The 18,170-nt window shown below is 31.3% G+C and overlaps 1 protein-coding gene across 2 annotated transcripts; it reads left to right on the top strand.

The window, feature by feature from the left end:
• The first annotated feature begins 3,704 nt into the window (after positions 1-3,704).
• LOC143057899 (alkaline phosphatase, tissue-nonspecific isozyme-like) lies at positions 3,705-17,904 on the top strand. Of its 2 annotated transcripts, none has more exons than XM_076231360.1 (10): positions 3,705-3,788; positions 7,406-7,457; positions 8,012-8,232; positions 9,519-9,863; positions 10,857-10,961; positions 11,941-12,043; positions 13,383-13,523; positions 14,726-14,917; positions 15,714-15,815; positions 17,306-17,904. In XM_076231360.1, exons 1-10 carry the CDS (start codon positions 3,771-3,773, stop codon positions 17,575-17,577), a joined length of 1,551 nt encoding a protein of 516 aa, XP_076087475.1. In that variant the 5' UTR covers positions 3,705-3,770; the 3' UTR covers positions 17,578-17,904. The 2 variants fall into 2 exon arrangements, with proteins under 2 accessions (XP_076087475.1, XP_076087473.1); XM_076231358.1 differs by lacking the exon at positions 3,705-3,788 and adding an exon at positions 6,857-6,955.
• Positions 17,905-18,170: the final 266 nt, after the last annotated feature.

The following is an 18,170-nucleotide window of genomic DNA, read 5'->3' on the forward strand; positions in this document are numbered from 1 at the left end:
ACAAGAAAAATAAATGAGGAGAATGCTATTTGTGTATAGACCATGGACTAGACAGCAAGATAAATAGATAAATAGAAGGAAAACAAGTGTGCTTACTAATGTCACTAATTGACTTCCTATCAGTCTTGGTGCATTTTTCATCATTAAATTATCTACTTAATTATTGCTTGCATAACTCAGATTTTTGTGAGACGCGGGCATACAGTACACAGCTTTCTTATAAATATAAGATTATAATCTTATGACATTTTAATATTATATGGATAGATAGTTCTTCAAATGTTTAGGTTTTAATTGTCCTTGGTTTACAAATATTTGGCTTTGAACGCCTCTGATGAAGTTAGATCCAAACAAGCGCTTCGAACGCTTCCTTTTTTTGTATAACAATATATATCTTGAACAATGTTGAATGATATGTGAGTATATGAAAAAGTTAACCCGGTCAACGAACCTAGTCGCGATCTAGGGTGACTCTATCAGATTTTATATGTTCTTGACCTGTATCTTCTTCATTGATTTGTGAGATTAAAAGTTGTAACTCTTTTCAACGCAAAAATTCAGTCCTGGTATCTATCTTGAGTTTTATCATTTATGATCATGTTTATATCAAATTTCTATAACTATAATCACCGAATTATATGACTATGCATTTTTATTTATTGTCAATTCAAGACAGTAGACATGTATCATATAAAGTATATTTTAAGATATCAAGATATATTGAGGTTGATAGATTAATTTTAGGGTCGTTTTGTGTATGAATTTTGGTTTTAAATGAACAAATTTGTAACTTCTCCTTTTAATTTCTGTATGGTTTAAAATTTTGATTTTATATTTAGGTTTTCTTTATTTTCTTAAGAATATAGAGATGTGATATAATTGCTAACGAGACATCCATTCACAAAGCGGGTACAGACAATAGGGTATAAAAACATAAACGTAAACTGCCTTCAACAATGAACAGAATTCTTACAGTGAATTCAGATTGGTGCGTGTTACATTTCGGTGATGTGTCTCTGATAATTCTCTTATATTTGATACGTTTCCATCAGTTTTAGTTTGTAACCCGGAGTTGTTTTTTCTCTATCGATTTATGAATTTTAAACAGCGGTATACTACTGTTGCCTTTATTTAAAAAGCTAAAAAGAAATAAGGTGAAACAATTCAAATCAGAAAACCAAAAGGCCTGACTAATGCTGAAAAAGAATAATATGAAAAAAATTTACGCAAAAATCAACAAAAAATATTCAACAAATAACTGTATTCTGGCTTGTGGTAAGGACATAAAGGGTATTTAATCCTCAGCAAGATTTTACCCTTTGTGATGGTGTATCAGTTAAACGATAGACAAAACTCAAAATAAGTAAAAAAAAGAGACTCATTATATAGTAACTCTGCAATGTTCAACGAACGAAAGGAAATAGAAACAAACTGCAAACACAAGAGTACTAGTATATCCATAAAACTAGTTTAAGGTAGTATCAAACACCTTGACTCAATTTTTATTTCACCTGAGATCACCCCCCCCCCCCCCCCAACTTTGGTGGGGCTCCTGTTGCTTAGTTTTTGGTTTTCTATGTTATGTCTTCTGCACTATTATTTGTCTGTTTGTCTTTTTACTTTTAGCCATGGCTTTGTCAGTTTATTTTATATCTACGAGTTTGACTCTTCCTCTGATATCTTTCGTCACTTTCGTTAATTTGGATCGTTTAATTTTAAATGAATTTGACAAAATAATTACATTGATTCTTTGATAAAAAATAAATGATTTTTTTAAAAATTGAACCACGCGCATCTTCGTAAAATTTTCATTGGATATATAGCAGTTTGACATACACAAATTTTGATATTTGAGAAGCTTGAAATTTTCTTCAAAATAGAATATGGTTAAAACATTCACCTGAGTTATCACCCTGTAGTGTTATGTACCACCTTCATAATATTTATAATTCAAATTAATAAACGGGCTAATGTATGGATCAGTTGACCTTCAACTGTTATAATCATAAACGTTAAAATCCGCCTTGGATAGACAGGACCGTGTTCAATGTCAAATAGATCTATCCATAGGATGAAAGATCATTAATCTGTATACAAAAATTGAAAATGTATAGGTATATTAAGAAAAGATATTAAGATGTATAAAAAGTTATACAGTGTTGTTTTTATTTTTATTTTTAAATACTAACCAAAGACATAACTACAATGTTAAAACAGTTTATCTAAATATTTAAATGGTCTCATGAATATTTCTCATTAATTATAGAAAGAACTCAATTAAAAAAATGACAAAAGAAATGGAGTTCATTGTTATGACTTAGCTGTGAAGTCGTTAATCTGAAGATTGCTTATCTCCATAAGAAAATGCCTTTTCCAATTCAGGATTATGACAGTTGATAAAACCGTTCGTTTGATGTATTTGAGCTTTTGATTTTGCCTTTCGGTTAGGAAATTTCCGTTTTAAATTTCCTCGGAGTCAATAGTTTTGTTATTTTCTTTAACCAAGTAAAGGAGATTATAAAAATATTAAAGCTAAGAATATTATATATTTTATAATGTCTTATTTTTTTCGATTGTTTATGAAGAGCTGTTATTTGTTTCATCGTTGATATATGATAATCTTTTTCAAACGTACCGCGTTATTTAAAAATACTAGCTTATGTATTCTTTGGGATCTTGTAGCTGTCACTATCGCTTGTATGGTAAACACGCATTACTGTCTCCATGGTCTCGACAACTTTAAATATCAAACATAGTGGGGGTTTTTTTTTGGTTTTTTTTTCATTAATTTCCAGAAGCGGTTTCTCTGAAGTACTCATACCAAATTTAGATAAACTTATCAATGGGCCAATATAAAAAGTTTTTAAAAAAATTGCTGAATTTGATTGAATAATGAACAAGACGTTATTAGCAAGGCCTCAAAGACTTCGCAGCCTAAATTACATAAGTATTGCAATTGAATTTTGTTGATTATAAAAGTCGCTAAACTGAATGCAATAAAGCGTAATCTTCACCATAGAATTTGGTTAACATATGAGAAGGTGGCTTTTAAAGTATGCTTTCAGTTAAGAAAAGATACAATGGGGTTACCGGACTTGTTTTCTTGCTAAAATATAAAATAGGTAAATAGCTAACTCATTCGATTGTAAAAGTACATTAATCTGAATTATTTGCTCTTGCATTTGAGTTGCCATCCCTTTTTTTGGAAAAATTGGAAAAAATGAGGTCACAAAAGTGTTCTGTTTTTTTTTTAAATATATATAATCATAAATATGATAAAACATGCAATTTTTATATCGAAGTTGAAGTTCATACACATGAATTACCTACTACTCTAACAATTTGCACATTCTATTAAAGATCTAGACCTTGTTTTCTGGTATTTCCAAATCCAAGATGGGGGAAGACACCCTATCTACCTTAAGACCATTTTATTTAATTTCAATAAGTATTTGAATCAATCATTTGACATCAAGATAGGACAAGTATGTTTGTTCCTATTTTGGTATGTTTTGTCATAGATGTAATGTTGTCATCAGTGAAGCTATTATTAAAATCTTAAGATCATGTGGTATTCTTTGTTTTGTCCTTGACTTGTGGTGTACGTATTTCCAACAACGTATAAATACGAGATACATTTGTAACCGACTGATACTGAAGTGTTATAGACCTATATTGTGAATATAATAATGTGCAATAAATCAAATCTTAGTAATAAATACCCCCAACAATAGTTTATTAATATTTTGGACGATTTCTCATGCAGTACAATGTTCCCGTTTTTGCTTGTAAGTATTGATAAAATCGGAATTTTCAAATATTCTTAAGTATTTATTAAGATGGGGAATATGATATTTTTATTTTTCTGAAATAAAAGTATCACCGTGATTAAGTTTACTCAAATAGTATTTTTAAAGGATTTTTGTTTTAATGTGAATAATTAGTTATCAAAGGTACCAGAATTATAATTTAGTACGCCAGACGCGCGGTTCGTCTACAAAAGACTCATCAGTGACGCTCATATCAAAATAGTTGTAAAGCCAAACAAGTACAAAGTTGAAGAGCATTGAGGATCCAGAATTCTTAAATGTTGTGCCAAAAACGGCTTAGGTAATCTATTCCTGGGATGAAAAAATCCTTAGTTTTTCGAATAATTCAAAGCTTTGTATACAAGAAATTTATAAAAATGACCACATAATTGATATTCATGTCAACACCGAAGTGCTGACTACTGGGCTGGTGAATAACTCAGGTTAATGCTTACCTTTTTAGTTGATATCTTATAGACTTACGAGTCTTGGGTGTGACATTGTCCCAATGATATTATCTTATAGACTTACGAGTCTTGAATGTGATATTGTCCCAATGATATTATCCGCATCCTTTAACAAAGAAACCAAACAACGAAGTCATTAAGTGCCTAAATCAATTACAAATAGTTTGTTCAAACCATCAGTTTGGTACCAAACACAAAGACAGAAATTAGACATGTAGTACCGATATAAGAGTACTCACAGTATAACAGTTTAATTATGGCTATTTCAAAAAAAAATATTTAAAACTTAGATTTTGTGCAGATAAGTCATAGGTAAAACTATCGGTTTTTGTTTGTAGCCCTGATTTGTTTTATCTCAAGGGATTTATGACTTTTGATCACCGGTACACTACTATTTTATATATAACACACTGTATTTGTCCCCTTGATATTATTCGCATCTTTTTACAACGAAACCATTAACGAGTTCATAAACTACCTACATCAATTAATAAACAGATGCGCCAAGAGAGCATGATACGCCCGACGTCTTGTGTGAAAGTTTTATTCAATAATCATAAATAGTTTCTGAGAAAGTTTTAAGCAGTAACCATATATTGTTTTTGAGACACGGCGGGACATGTGAAACCCCCCATCCTGTTTTCTTTTTTACAAAAAACTAAATATCACTAAAATAAAATTTTGAATCAAAACCAAAAAGTATGCAGATCTTTAGATTAATATAAAAAAGAAGTGTGTAAAGTTTAAAGCAATAATCAAAAATTATTTTTGAGATACGGCGCGACATGTAAAAAAAAACCTCCCCTGTTTAACAAAATACTCAATAACTCAAAAATTAAATTTTGAATCATCACCAAAAAGTATACAGATCTTTCGATTAATATAACAAAGAAGTGTGTAATGTTTTAAGCAATAATCATAAATTGTTTTTGAGATACGGCACAACATATAAAAAAACTTCCCCCTTTTTTTTTTACAAAATACTCAATAACTCAAAAACGAAAATTTTAATCATCACCAAAAATTATACAGATCTTAACATAAATATAACAAAGAAGTGTGAAAGGTTTTAAGCAAATATCATAAATTGTTTTTGAGATACGACACAACATGTAAAATAAAACCTCCCCCTTTTTTACAAAATACTGAATAACTCAAAAACGAAATTTTGAATCATCATCAAAAAGTAAACAGATCTTTTGATTAATATTACAAAGACATGAGTAAAGTTTTAAGCAGTATTCATAAATTGTTTTTGAGATATGGCGCGACATGTAAAAAAAACTCCCCCTTTTTTTTTACAAAATACTCAATAACTCAAAAATAAAATTTTGAATCATCACCAAAAAGTATACAGATATTAAGATTAATATGACTAAGAAACGTTTAAAGTTTTAAGCCATAATCGAGAATCGTTTTTGAGATACGGTGCGACATGTGGAAAAAAAAACACCCCTGTTTTAGTTACAAAGTGCCGTAACTCAAAAAGTTTTATTCGTATATTCACCAAAATGTATACAGATCATTTCACCATCATAAGAAACAACTATATTAAGTTTTATGAAATTTGGATAAGTCATTCTCAAGTTACGGTGCGACATGTGTACGCCGGACAGACAGAAGGACAGACACCGGACATTTTTATACCATAATACGTCCGGTTAAAATTTTGACGGGCGTATAAAAATGGCTTGTTCGAACCATCATATTGGTACCTAGCACAAAACCAACTAACAAGAAAAATAAGACATGTAATACCGATACATAAGAGTACTCATAGTTTAAAAGCTCTAAAAAAATAGATAAAAGTTATGTGCGGATGAGTCATAGATAAACTTCGGCTGTTGTCTGCTCTATGGTCGGGTTGGTGTTGCTTTGACACATTCCCCATTTCCTTTTTCAATTGTATTATTGGTTTTGGTTTGTAACTAGGATTTGTTTTTTCTCAATGGATTTATGACTTTTGATCACGAGATACTACTGTTGCCTTTATGCGTGTTATATTTAACACAATGTTCTTGTCCAATTAATAAACAATGAATATTTTATAGGTCTTTCGTCGCAATACCCTGATTCTCTCCTTTTTCATTTTTGAACGTGCAAAAACACATTTGCTTTATAAAAGAAATTATTTAGCAAATTCACAATTCGACCGATCACTGGTGTCAAAATATTAGAACTTATACAAATGCATTTTTTATATAGACTCTAAGTTTTAAAAGTACATTTGTTTTTCTCTTACTATACAAATGGTTACGTCATACAAATTCCGTTTGTTTTGTTTTGTACTGTATTCAATAATAAATGCATCTTACAAATAAACCATCAACGAACCTTTATTTATTTAAGACGTTTATTAACTGATATAAATTCAAGTTTATGAATGTAAATAGTATCACACTTTAATGTTTGGACTAGACTTTAAATACACGAGTTAATTCATTTTCAAAACGAAAAAGTAAACGCGTAATAGATAAAATGTTCTTTAATATTCAATACATAATAAAATATATGTCGATTTTCAAGTTAACACAAAAAGATTTGAGAATACCTTGTACTTGACATTAAACCTGTGTTACATGTATAAGGACGAAACATGAACATGATTTAGAATTTGTTAATAGGTTCACATTTGATATGGCATGCGGTGTCAGCAATGATCGACTGTACCTTTATCTGGTTAGTTTTGTCTTTCTATCAAAATTAGTTTTTTTTTCTTTCTGTCATAGCGTATGCTGTGAGATTTCTGCGAGGTGTATTATTATATAATGTTCTGGGAAAACTCGTGCAGAGCTGTGTACTATATACGCTTTATATTAGGAAATTTTATTTAATGTTCTAAAAAAGAATCGATTTATGATTTTCGAACAGCGTATACTACTGTTGTTTTTATCAGAAAATTGTAAATTTATTGCGTCCGACGCGCTTTTATGTATGTACCTTATGCATAGGAATAGTAAAAACAAAAACCTCTAAGGATTTATTCATACCTCAGGAGCTTTAAGACAAAAGGTCAACATCGTAATTCAAATGACTGCTTTTATTCTAGCGCCACTGAAGAGACTTGTGGAGGAAAAGCGCACAAAGCGCACTAGAATTATTTAATAGGTATCTGTTTTATAATTGTAGATTTCACTGTTGTCTGCAACTTTCGGAAACCCCGTAACAAAAACAGTTGAAGGTATGTTAATATCTAAATCAGGTCCCAATACAGTACAATATTTTTCTATCAATATATTCGCATTTATTTGATTTAACTTTTTACCGCAAACGTACTCTATGAAAAATAATTCATAATCTTGTAGTATGGCGTTACTGCAGAATAAATGCTTCACATTTATTTTATTTAACTTTCATCGCAAACTTCCTTTGTGAAAAATAATTCTCTAGTAAACTTATGTCTGATGAAGTTTTAGTTATACAATTTCTTCAGACAAACAAACCAACAATATTCAAAAATTAATGCTTCACGATAATTGTGAATGAATTAGAAGTAGAATAGTTTATCGATGATTAAATCTCACAGATCCTTCTAGAATATACAATAAAAAAAGAAAAACAGACAATAACATGTGAATCAAAATGGAGACATACCAGATGCTTCGACAGGTCAGTGTCAGTGTCTCCTGCTCCCTACACATCACTCGCCATGCTTATGCCATTCTAAGTCGAAAATTTAAAACTTATTTATATGGAATTTTTAAAGAAACGGCATCCTTACTTTTTACTGTTTAGATGCGAATTATTGGAGAAATCAAGCTCAAGATGATTTAAATCAACGACTTTCTTATCTACGGAACACAAACGCTGCCAAAAATGTGATAATGTTCTTGGGAGATGGTATGGGAATATCTACTGTTACGGCTGCACGGATTCACAAAGGACAGTTGAATGGACAGACAGGAGAGGAAACGGAAATGACGTTTGAAAAATTCCCATACACAGGGTTCATAAAGGTAGGAACCATTTCTCTTAACATCACATCTTATCTCACGTGATTTCAATTCCAAAATGTATTTTAAATCATAAAGTTACATGTAAATAAAGACAGTAGTTGTAGTTCCAGCAACGCCTGCATACGGAGTATATATCTCCCAATTGATACGATATTCCCGGGCTTGTATTTCTTATCATGATTTTCTTGATAGAGGGTTGCTTCTCACAAAGAAGCTATTAAACCAAGAGTTCCAAATGGTGAAGTTAAAATCATCTTTTCGTGAATTTTATGGACGCCTTTACGAGCTGGTTGACCGTTATGGAATAACCGTTTCACAAATGATATCGGATATGTTCCTTACGTCGTAACTACAATAATCGTCCCTTTCATGAAAGTGACCTACCGAATTATACTATTTACCGTATTTGTTATCAAATTAGCAACACGACTGGTGCCACATGTTGATCAGGATCTGCTCATCCTTCATGAGCACCTGAGATAGTTTTTGGTAGGGTTCGTGTTGCTTATTCTGTAGTGTTCTATGTTGTTTCGTGTGTACTATAGTTTGGGTGGTTTTTGTTTTCGTTTTTAGCCATGACGTTGTCAGTTTAATTTCGATTTATGATTTGACTGTCCCTCTGGTATCTTTTGTCTCTCTTTTATCAATGTTCAAAGTCCATTGAGCGATTCAAAAGACAAATAAAGAGCAACAAGCTAAATTGAGGGAAGCGCATGAACCTCAAAAGGCGCGAACACTAACTGATCTACAGGGCAAGTATATATCCCATTAGGGAACGACCATTTAACTCCAAAAGGGGGGGGGCTTCTTCCTGAACAGTGTTCGGATCACCAGTTAAACGAAAAAGAAAAAGATTGCGGTCAATTAAATGACCAAAAAAAATAGTTTTGATTGGTGGTGTCGAAAAACGAAAGAAAATCTGACTCAGACAAAAAAACCATACCACCCATTTTGTAGTTAAATAGTTGCTCCCTTTCACTCGGTCAAAATATAACAATACGGAATCATTTTGTGTCCGGAATAGGTTATAATTGGGAAAATTACAGATCAGATGACTATATGTAAAAAGTAAGATACAAAAAATTACCAAACTCCGAGGAAAATTCAAATCGAAAGTCCGTAATCAAATGCAAAAATATGATGCTCAAAAACATCTCAATTGTCAAAAAATGTAAAGAATAATTTATATAGTTTGACGATGTTTATCATCTGCTTTAAATCGTTCCCGTCATGCTGATAAAACTGAAATACAGGTTACAATGTTGTTGTATTCTTGGTTTGTACAGACGTATAATACAGACCAACAGGTACCAGATTCTGCTGGAACTGCAACCGCATTCCTCTGTGGTGTTAAATCTAAGGCTGGTACAGTAGGAGTAGACGATAAAGTTCAATATTCAAACTGTTCGACAGTTCAAGGAGCGGAAGTGACGTCGATCTTAGACTGGTCTCTGGCTGAGGGAAAATCAGTTGGATTAGTTACTACCACAAGAGTTACCCATGCGACTCCTGCAGCTGCATATGCACACGCACCAAGGCGTTCCTGGGAAGGGGATACCAGCCTAGATAGCACACAAAAAGGTTGCACTGATATTGCTTATCAGTTGATAAAAGACAATCCAGATATACAGGTTAATATTTGAATTTCATTGTATTTTTATACATGCGGCACCCGTATTTGTCATTTGATCGATGTCTCTTTGAATCATACCTCAAATCTCAGTCTGCTATTCATCTTTATATAAATATTATTTATCTTCATTTTCATTAAAAGACCTTTAAACATAATACAAGTCATTCACATTTAAAATATCTTCTGCTGCATACTTTTATCAAACACCACCCCTGCAAAATTAAACATAAAATGTTCTTCCTGCTTCCTGTGACACTTATGAACATTCATTCTTAAAGGTCATATTGATAACAAAATGTCTGTCATTCGGTTTATCGAGAAAAATAATCGTGAATGAATACCTATCGGCATTTCGACCAGATCGTAAATGTAATTAATTGTAATTTTCTTCAAAATCTGTGAAAAATCTCCTGTGTTTTCATAACGCTGAACATGTCTTTCAACTTTCTCAATAATACTGTAAAGAAAATATGTAGTACTTTATGAGAAAACACAGAAGGCGCAATACAGGTCTATGTAATATATAATATATATGGGTTTAAAATTGGAAACTATATTCCCCTTATTTCTTTCTTTACTAAGTTTTTGATTATTATAGCACAAATTACTTTAAGACCCATTTGAATAAAAAGAATGGACTGAAATTTTTATATAAATAAAATTTGTGAAGTCATTCGAATTATGAAATCAAAACTTGTGTTTACATATTCAATTGAAATGTCGAGGAGGCATCTGCCTTTTGTTGTTTTGTAAAAATGGTGTACTCTTAAATCTTGATTTCCCCAGATACTGATAAAATAGAATGTTTTGACAGACAGATTATTTTTTTTTTGTGAATTTAATGTATAATTCAATAAATCGATGAGATTTTATTCACGATGCTTTATCATAGATTTCACTATCCAATCGTACTACTTGACCTATTGTTTAGGCATTCTTCCATGATTATCTTTCTCGATATACCGAATGACACCCGTGACCACAATTTTAGGTAATATTGGGTGGTGGAAGGCGCTTCTTTCTATCGATAAATGAAACAGATCCCGAATTAGGAGGTGCTTCTAGCTACCAAAGACGGGACACCAGCCTTGTACAGGTAAAAATAGACTATAAAAACATTTCAATTTGAATATACGGTTATTTATACACTTTGCTGAGGTCTCGAAACAAACACATTTTCTTCCAGTATTAACAATTTTGCAAGTTTACAATTTTTAAGATATACACACAATCATAATTGCCTAACTTAATATAATCAGTTTAATCGCAGATTCAATTTTCGAATAACTAGAACTTTCCAATTTTATAAACAACATCCAACAAGAACAAAAGAAGTTCATTTTCCGTTTGATATATAAATGTGCTCACAAGAACATATATGATATAAATCCTCATTAATGAACTTGTATTTTTAACAGGGTATATTCCAGATTCTAAAAAAGAATGTATAAAAAGGTTATTTTTCTAGAGGCATTTTCTTGCATTAGATTTTTCTTATATTTTCACTGCATTTCATTGTGTTAATATCAATAATGGTACCATTCTTCTATATGTTTGTCGATCGTTTCTATTGTTTTAGTAAAATCGTCATGCTATGCATAATTATTATAGAACTCAGGTTTATTTTCAGTAAAAATTAAAAACGATTCATTGTGTAAAGAAGTGAACAGAATTTTTTTGTAGGGTAGGGGATAAACATATAGGTAGTACGTGATACTAAAATTATTCAATGTACGAAAATCATGCAAGTTAAAGCATCAAACTCCAAAATGGGTTATCTATAATCATAGTCGATTGGGTTTGTTTTAAGTAAGATTATTGTTTGGCTTATATCAGAAAGTAGAGAAAATGGTATTCGTTTCGAAAACTATACTCATTGATTTGTTTATAAAATCTATGAAATTATAGGATGTTTGTAACCTTATTTAGATGCAACAAATGTCCATTATTTTTTTGGGGAATCAAAATCAAAGTTTTCTTTGGTTATCGACACAGTGATTAGAAATGCGTTGACTTTGAACTAAGTTCTTACGTAAGTATTTTATAGTCGAGATGCATACATATGTTATTTTCAGGAATGGATACAAGATAAACAAAACAGAAATAAGACCCATGCATACGCTTGGAGAAAAGAAGAATTCGATGCTATTAATCCAGATAATACAGAGTTTGTCTTGGGTATGCTTAATTATATCAATAAATGTTTTTTGAAGACATTTTTTATGTGTAAACTCTGTCTTTGACTCACAAAATGACGTAGACTTCTTGATGTTTCGCGAATGATAATTTCACAAACCAACTTATACCCAATTTGAAAATGGTCATCTTCGCCAGACAAGGGTTTGCATAGAGTTATCAAAAGTACCAGGATTATAATTTAGTACGCCAGACGCGTATTTCGTCTGGATAAGACTCATTGGTGACGCTCATATCAAAACAGTTATAAAGCCAAACAAGTACAAAGCACAAATCAATTGTATAGGTTTATTGATTCGTTCAATTTGATATTATATTTACATGTATATGTCTGCTTGATATTCCCCATTTTAAGTTATAGGTGTATAACAACCGTGTATATACCGTGTATTCAAATAGACTAATTCCGTTTCTATGTATGTTGGCGTTTGTTTTGTTGTAATTCAATGTTCTCGTTGTTTTCCTCTCATACTGAATGTGTTTCTCTCGGTTTTAGTTTTAAGCCCGAATTTGTTTTCTCTAAATCGATTGATGACTTTCGAACAGTGGTATTCTACTGTTACCTTTATATACCACATTGGGTTACTTTCATTGTTTTATTAATCCGATTTGATATAATAAATGTCTGTTTGAAAGGTCATATATATAATATAAGATTTGAGTAGTTATGTTTGAATTCTCTTATAAGATATGATATTTGTAATGGTTTCTATGGATTGTCTTATATGATATTATATTTGTATATGTCTGTTTGAATTGTTTTATATGATAAGATATTAGTATGGGTCTGTTTGAATCGTTTCAATAGACAATTTTCGAGTTCGATGCAATTTCGTCAAAAACTCTGGTTTAAGTGAACATCATGCGTGCGTTTAGGGGCATCGTCACTTCCGTTCCAATGTTGAGCCAGTGGTTGGGAACTATAATGCTATAGTGCACAAATTATCCGACAAATTAAATTCTCATAATTGACAATTAGCACTGCTGTTATTAGGGAATAGTAATAAAGTACTTATAAAACAAACATATTTCTATTTTATCCTGAACAATGACGACCACTAAGACGCTCGATAAACATACATAGTGCAGGTATACAGGCGATCCTCTCTATCTGGTAAATGACGTCGTAAAGGCGCGCATAATTGACTTTTTTTTTCCGGTGACGGATGAACTCGATGGTCTACTGGTATACAATTTGTATAGGTCTGTTTTAATTGTCTCTTATGATATTATTATATATATATATGTTTGAACCGTCTCAAATGATTTGATATTTGTATAGGTCTGCTTGAATCGTGACATATGATTTTATATTTGAAAGGTTTGTTTCAATCGTCTCATATGCAGTATGAGCATGAACGAGATAAAACTTCAAATGGAGAACCATCTTTACAAGAGATGACAATAAAAGCTCTAGAGATTCTAAGGAAAAATGCAAATGGATATTTTCTACTAGTTGAAGGTACTTTGGGATCTACTTCAAGACTATCGGCATTTTATGAATTCTAGATAACTTTTGATATTTATAAAATATACTGTTAAGTGCCAGTCTGCCTAAGAATCAGGCAGTGGTGAAAACATGACAAAACAAAACCCACCCAATTTGACATTTATTTCAGTTCATAATATGTAGTTATGCACAAAAATAACATTCATTTCCATTTTCTGTTCTGGTAATAGAAGATACAATTTTGTTGAAATGCACTAGAAATTAACAAAAAAGGGGAGATAACTCTGTAATTTGCTATCATTCTAACCAATTTTCTAACCAAGTTATTTTATATTACCAGACACACACAAACAAAAGACTAATACTTTTTAACTCAAGATGATGGTTAGTATTAAATAGCATGATTAGCCCGGTGGGTTTTTTCTAATCATGTTTTAATTTTTACCTAAATTGCCTGATTCTTACGAAGACTGGCACTTAATTGTTCAGATTTTACAACGTTTTCCAACTACTGTACAGAAAGTTAAACTAAATAAGACAATTCAGAATTAGAAAGGACAAATTTGTGCATTTTTAGTATTTCTATAATGTTCATAACATTTAACAAACCGTTCATATGTTTTTATAGTTTTGTATTATAATGTTTAAACCAAAACGGATTTATATCATACTACAATGTTTTAAATTGAAAAATAAGTTGGATAGGAAAAGTAAACAAACAAAAATATCGAAATTCTGACCTGAAAGTCGGTAATCAAATGTCTAATTTTATTTTAACTTAAATATTCAAATTTTTTTCATTGCAATTTGAACATAACTCATTAAATCTCATTTTCTATTAAGCTTTATACATTCTCAATTAAATGTAGTATTCAGAAATATATGTTATGAACAGATCATAAATCAGTACGATTTTGTTAATCAATAATAGCTAATTTTTTTACAAATTTGAACTACCCAGTGAAATAAATACATGACTATATTTCTTTATACAGGTTCACAAAGTTACAACATGTTACGTAACAATAATAGTTCCTAATATTCAAGGACTCTATCACTTTATTGTAATGTTAAATATATAGGTGGCTGATTTGTTGAAAGCACTTTTATATGTTAGTATGAAAAACATAATAATTGTTTATTTTAGTCACGTGCACACCCGAAGAAGATTTTGCAAGAAAAGAATGAAAATTCTACGAATTGTTTGTTTATAGGTGGACGAATAGACCATGGTCATCACGGTACTCGTGGTCGCGTGGCTTTGGAAGAAACTGTAATGTTTGATAAGGCTGTTTCGTCGGCTATCGATATGACGTCAGAACGGGACACATTGATAGTGGTGACTGCTGACCATTCACATGTATTTGCCATGGGAGGTTATCCAACAAGAGGAAATAATATACTTGGTATAATATCACGTCCATAAGGTGTACATCAACTCGGTTAGGGTCATCCCTCTTGGTTTATGAGTAAAAGTGTTTTTTTCATAGCTCTATTCCAGGAGGGGATACACTGGTTTACCTATGTCCGTCATGATAAACGTCTTGTCTTGCATCAACTGATTGTTCTAATAATTTTTTTCCGTCTTGTCTTCATTCAACAGTTCGTTACACAGGTCTCTCTCATTTTCTTATAAGAATTATTTCTCCTGTATGAGGTTAGGGATAATCTGTATTTTTAATATGTTTGTTGTATTTTTCAATTTTACCAGTGTTACATGTAAGAAGTATACTGTGACAGTCTAATATTCGAAAACTACTTTTAGTATACTTCTGTTGTAAGGATTTTGAATAAACTCCTTTGTGTCCGCTAGATAAAGGCAATATTAGTATACCGATGTTCAAAAAGTAAAATATCAAAAATACCGAACTCCGGGGAAAACTCAAAACGGATCGAAAGTCCCTAATCAAACGACAAAATCAAGAGCTCAAACATAACAAATGAGTGGTACAGTCATTTTCATATGAAGACAATGGTATTTTTAACCTGGTTTTATAGCTGGCTAAACCTCTTATTTATATGACGTCGCATTAATTTCCATTATTATGACAACGATGTGTGATCAAAACAAACAGGCATAATAGGTAAAAACCTCCAAAATGGGAGTACAGCAGTCAACAATGATTTATAATCTTAATCATCATAAAAAAAACCAACAAATATGTAACAATTGATCATTTTTATTGTTCTATTTGTTCACAGGTCTGGTGGAAAACGACATAGCAGATGATGGCATGCCTTATACATCTCTTGTTTATGGAAATGGACCGGTTCAGAGGGAAAATCTCACAGGAGTTGATACAAGTAAGTTTAATAAGACAACGTGAATTGGTTGGTTTATCTAGCTATAAAACCAGGTTCAATCCACCATTTTCTACATTAGAAAATGCCTGTATCAAGTCAGGAATATGACAGTTGTTATCCATTCGTTTGATGTGTTTGGACTTTTGATTTTGCCTTTTGATTTTGGACTTTACTTTTTGAATTTTCCTCGGAGTTCAGTATTTTTGTGTTTTTACTTTTTGCATTGATGAAATAAACGTATATGAAAAAGGGAAATATCAAACAATGAAGAATTTGGAAAGAATTTAAGGGATTGTTATTCAAACTAACTTATAAAGAAGAAGATGTGGTATGATTGCCAATGAGACAACTCTCCATAGGAGACCAAAATGTCACAGCAAACAACAAATATAGGTCACCGTACGGCCTTCAACAATTAGCAAAGCCCATATCTCATATTCAAATGTAAAAGGCTCCGAAATGACAACGAGAAAACTAACGGCCTTATTTATGCATTAGTTGGTTTTACTGTACAACAAAACAATCAAAAGAGTTTTTAGTTGTTCCTTAGTGTAAAACACAGAACGGTTGACGGAGGTTTCTTGAGCAGTAGCCAATGATACAGGTCTTTAGATTGATTCCAATTATAGTTAAGCACTAGTTTGAATGGGCGTCTTTGCTTTATATCGAACACTCTATATCTGTGCACCGAGGAACACAGCTGCAAGAAAATATCAACAAGTTGTCATTAATATCTTGCAAAGAAATATAACCATAATTTGTCTATCGGTAAAATACATATTAGTTCCCTTTGGTATGGCTGTGTTTGTAGTGGTTATCATAACCACTACAAACACAGACATACCGAAGGGAACTTAACGAAATGATATGGTTTTAAAAGTAACGGCATTGGGCATAATTAAATATAGGTCTGTAACAATTGATTAAAGGGGAATAAATATTTCCATGATATATATATATATGCCACACAGAATTTTTCATATACTTTATATATATATATCAAACCTCGTTTGTGTAATAGGAATATTTTGACTTTCCGAGAAAAAAAACAAGAGTTCTATATTTTTACTGCATCTTTATAGAAGCCACTGAGATTTACAAAAAAAAAAGTTCACTTTAATGGAATAGAAATATTTGTCGAATTTAATGAATCTATGAATAAAGATTGTGGAAAGTTAAAGACACTCTTATCCGGTTGATTTTTGTAATTAGTTACTACTTCAGTTTTATCATGTACATCTTTTATATAGTTATTTTATAAAATTTACTTTTTGTCAAAGTATAAATTATTCTAAATAATAATAATGTTTTTATCTCAAACAGAACCCTAGCAGTTTTTGGCACAACTTTTTTAAAACTTGATCCTCAGTGCTGTTCAACTTTGTACTTGTTTGGCTTTCGAACTTTTGTATCTGGGCGTCACTTGTGACTTGTATACTACTGTTGCCTTTTTTTAGTAATTTGTATAATTAGATATTTATTAATTACAGCACATAAGGACTACAGACAGACGAGTGCTGTCTATATGACTTCCGAGACCCATGCCGGAGAGGATATTCCTGTTTATGCCAGAGGTCCAATGGCTCACTTGTTGACTGGTACACACGAGCAGAGTTATATTCCACATGTTATGGCTTATGCGTCATGTGTGGGACACAATAAAGACCACTGTAAACGGACTTTAACATCGGATTCACATAATCTGAGGCATAGCATTACACTGTTGTTTACTCTTTCAATATTTATAATATCGATTGTTTAAAAAAAAAATACTGTAAGTTCAGAAATTAATGTGAGGTTTTTATTATTGCGAAAAATGCGACTGAGTTGATAAAGCAAGTATTTAAACTCGCATTTTGAAATATTTTTTTATGAATTTAACAGGATTTTCCTCAAAATCGTAAAAATTAAAATCGCATTTAAGTCTAAAATGACAAAATCGCAATAATAAATGCACGCAATAATTTCTAAATTCACAGTATCGATTGTTTAATTCAAATCTTTGCCTGAGTCAATTTCTTAACAGTGAATAACAATTTTATATATATATTCAGTTTTTTATCATACAAATAAAAACTTTTTAGTACAATGCAATTGAAATTATTTGTAATTGAGTAAAACAGAATATTGTCTATGATGCCATCTGTAAACTTTAAGTGTTGGAATATAAATATGCTTTCATTTAAAGTTATTGTTTAGGACTTATTATAGATATGGGTGTTGGAATATTAGATTACCTACAAGAATAAGTATGTTTTAGAACTGATCCAAAATATGTCCTTTTCGGTTTTCTTAGTTGACATATTTGTTTGCTTTTATAGTGATTAAGATTACAACACAATGTTGAAAGCTGTA

The sequence above is a fragment of the Mytilus galloprovincialis genome, chromosome 13, assembly GCF_965363235.1.
Source record: "Mytilus galloprovincialis chromosome 13, xbMytGall1.hap1.1, whole genome shotgun sequence".
In the NCBI taxonomy this organism is placed as follows: Eukaryota; Metazoa; Mollusca; class Bivalvia; order Mytilida; family Mytilidae; genus Mytilus; species Mytilus galloprovincialis.

Bases quoted from the DNA above. Each gene is read 5' to 3' on its own strand.
- LOC143057899 (XM_076231358.1), top strand. From the start codon at position 6,914: ATGGCATGCGGTGTCAGCAATGATCGACTGTACCTTTATCTG. The intron at 7,458-8,011 runs GTATGTTAATAT...TTTACTGTTTAG, and splicing joins CGTAACAAAAACAGTTGAAG to ATGCGAATTATTGGAGAAAT. The intron at 14,918-15,713 runs GTATAATATCAC...ATTTGTTCACAG, and splicing joins AAGAGGAAATAATATACTTG to GTCTGGTGGAAAACGACATA.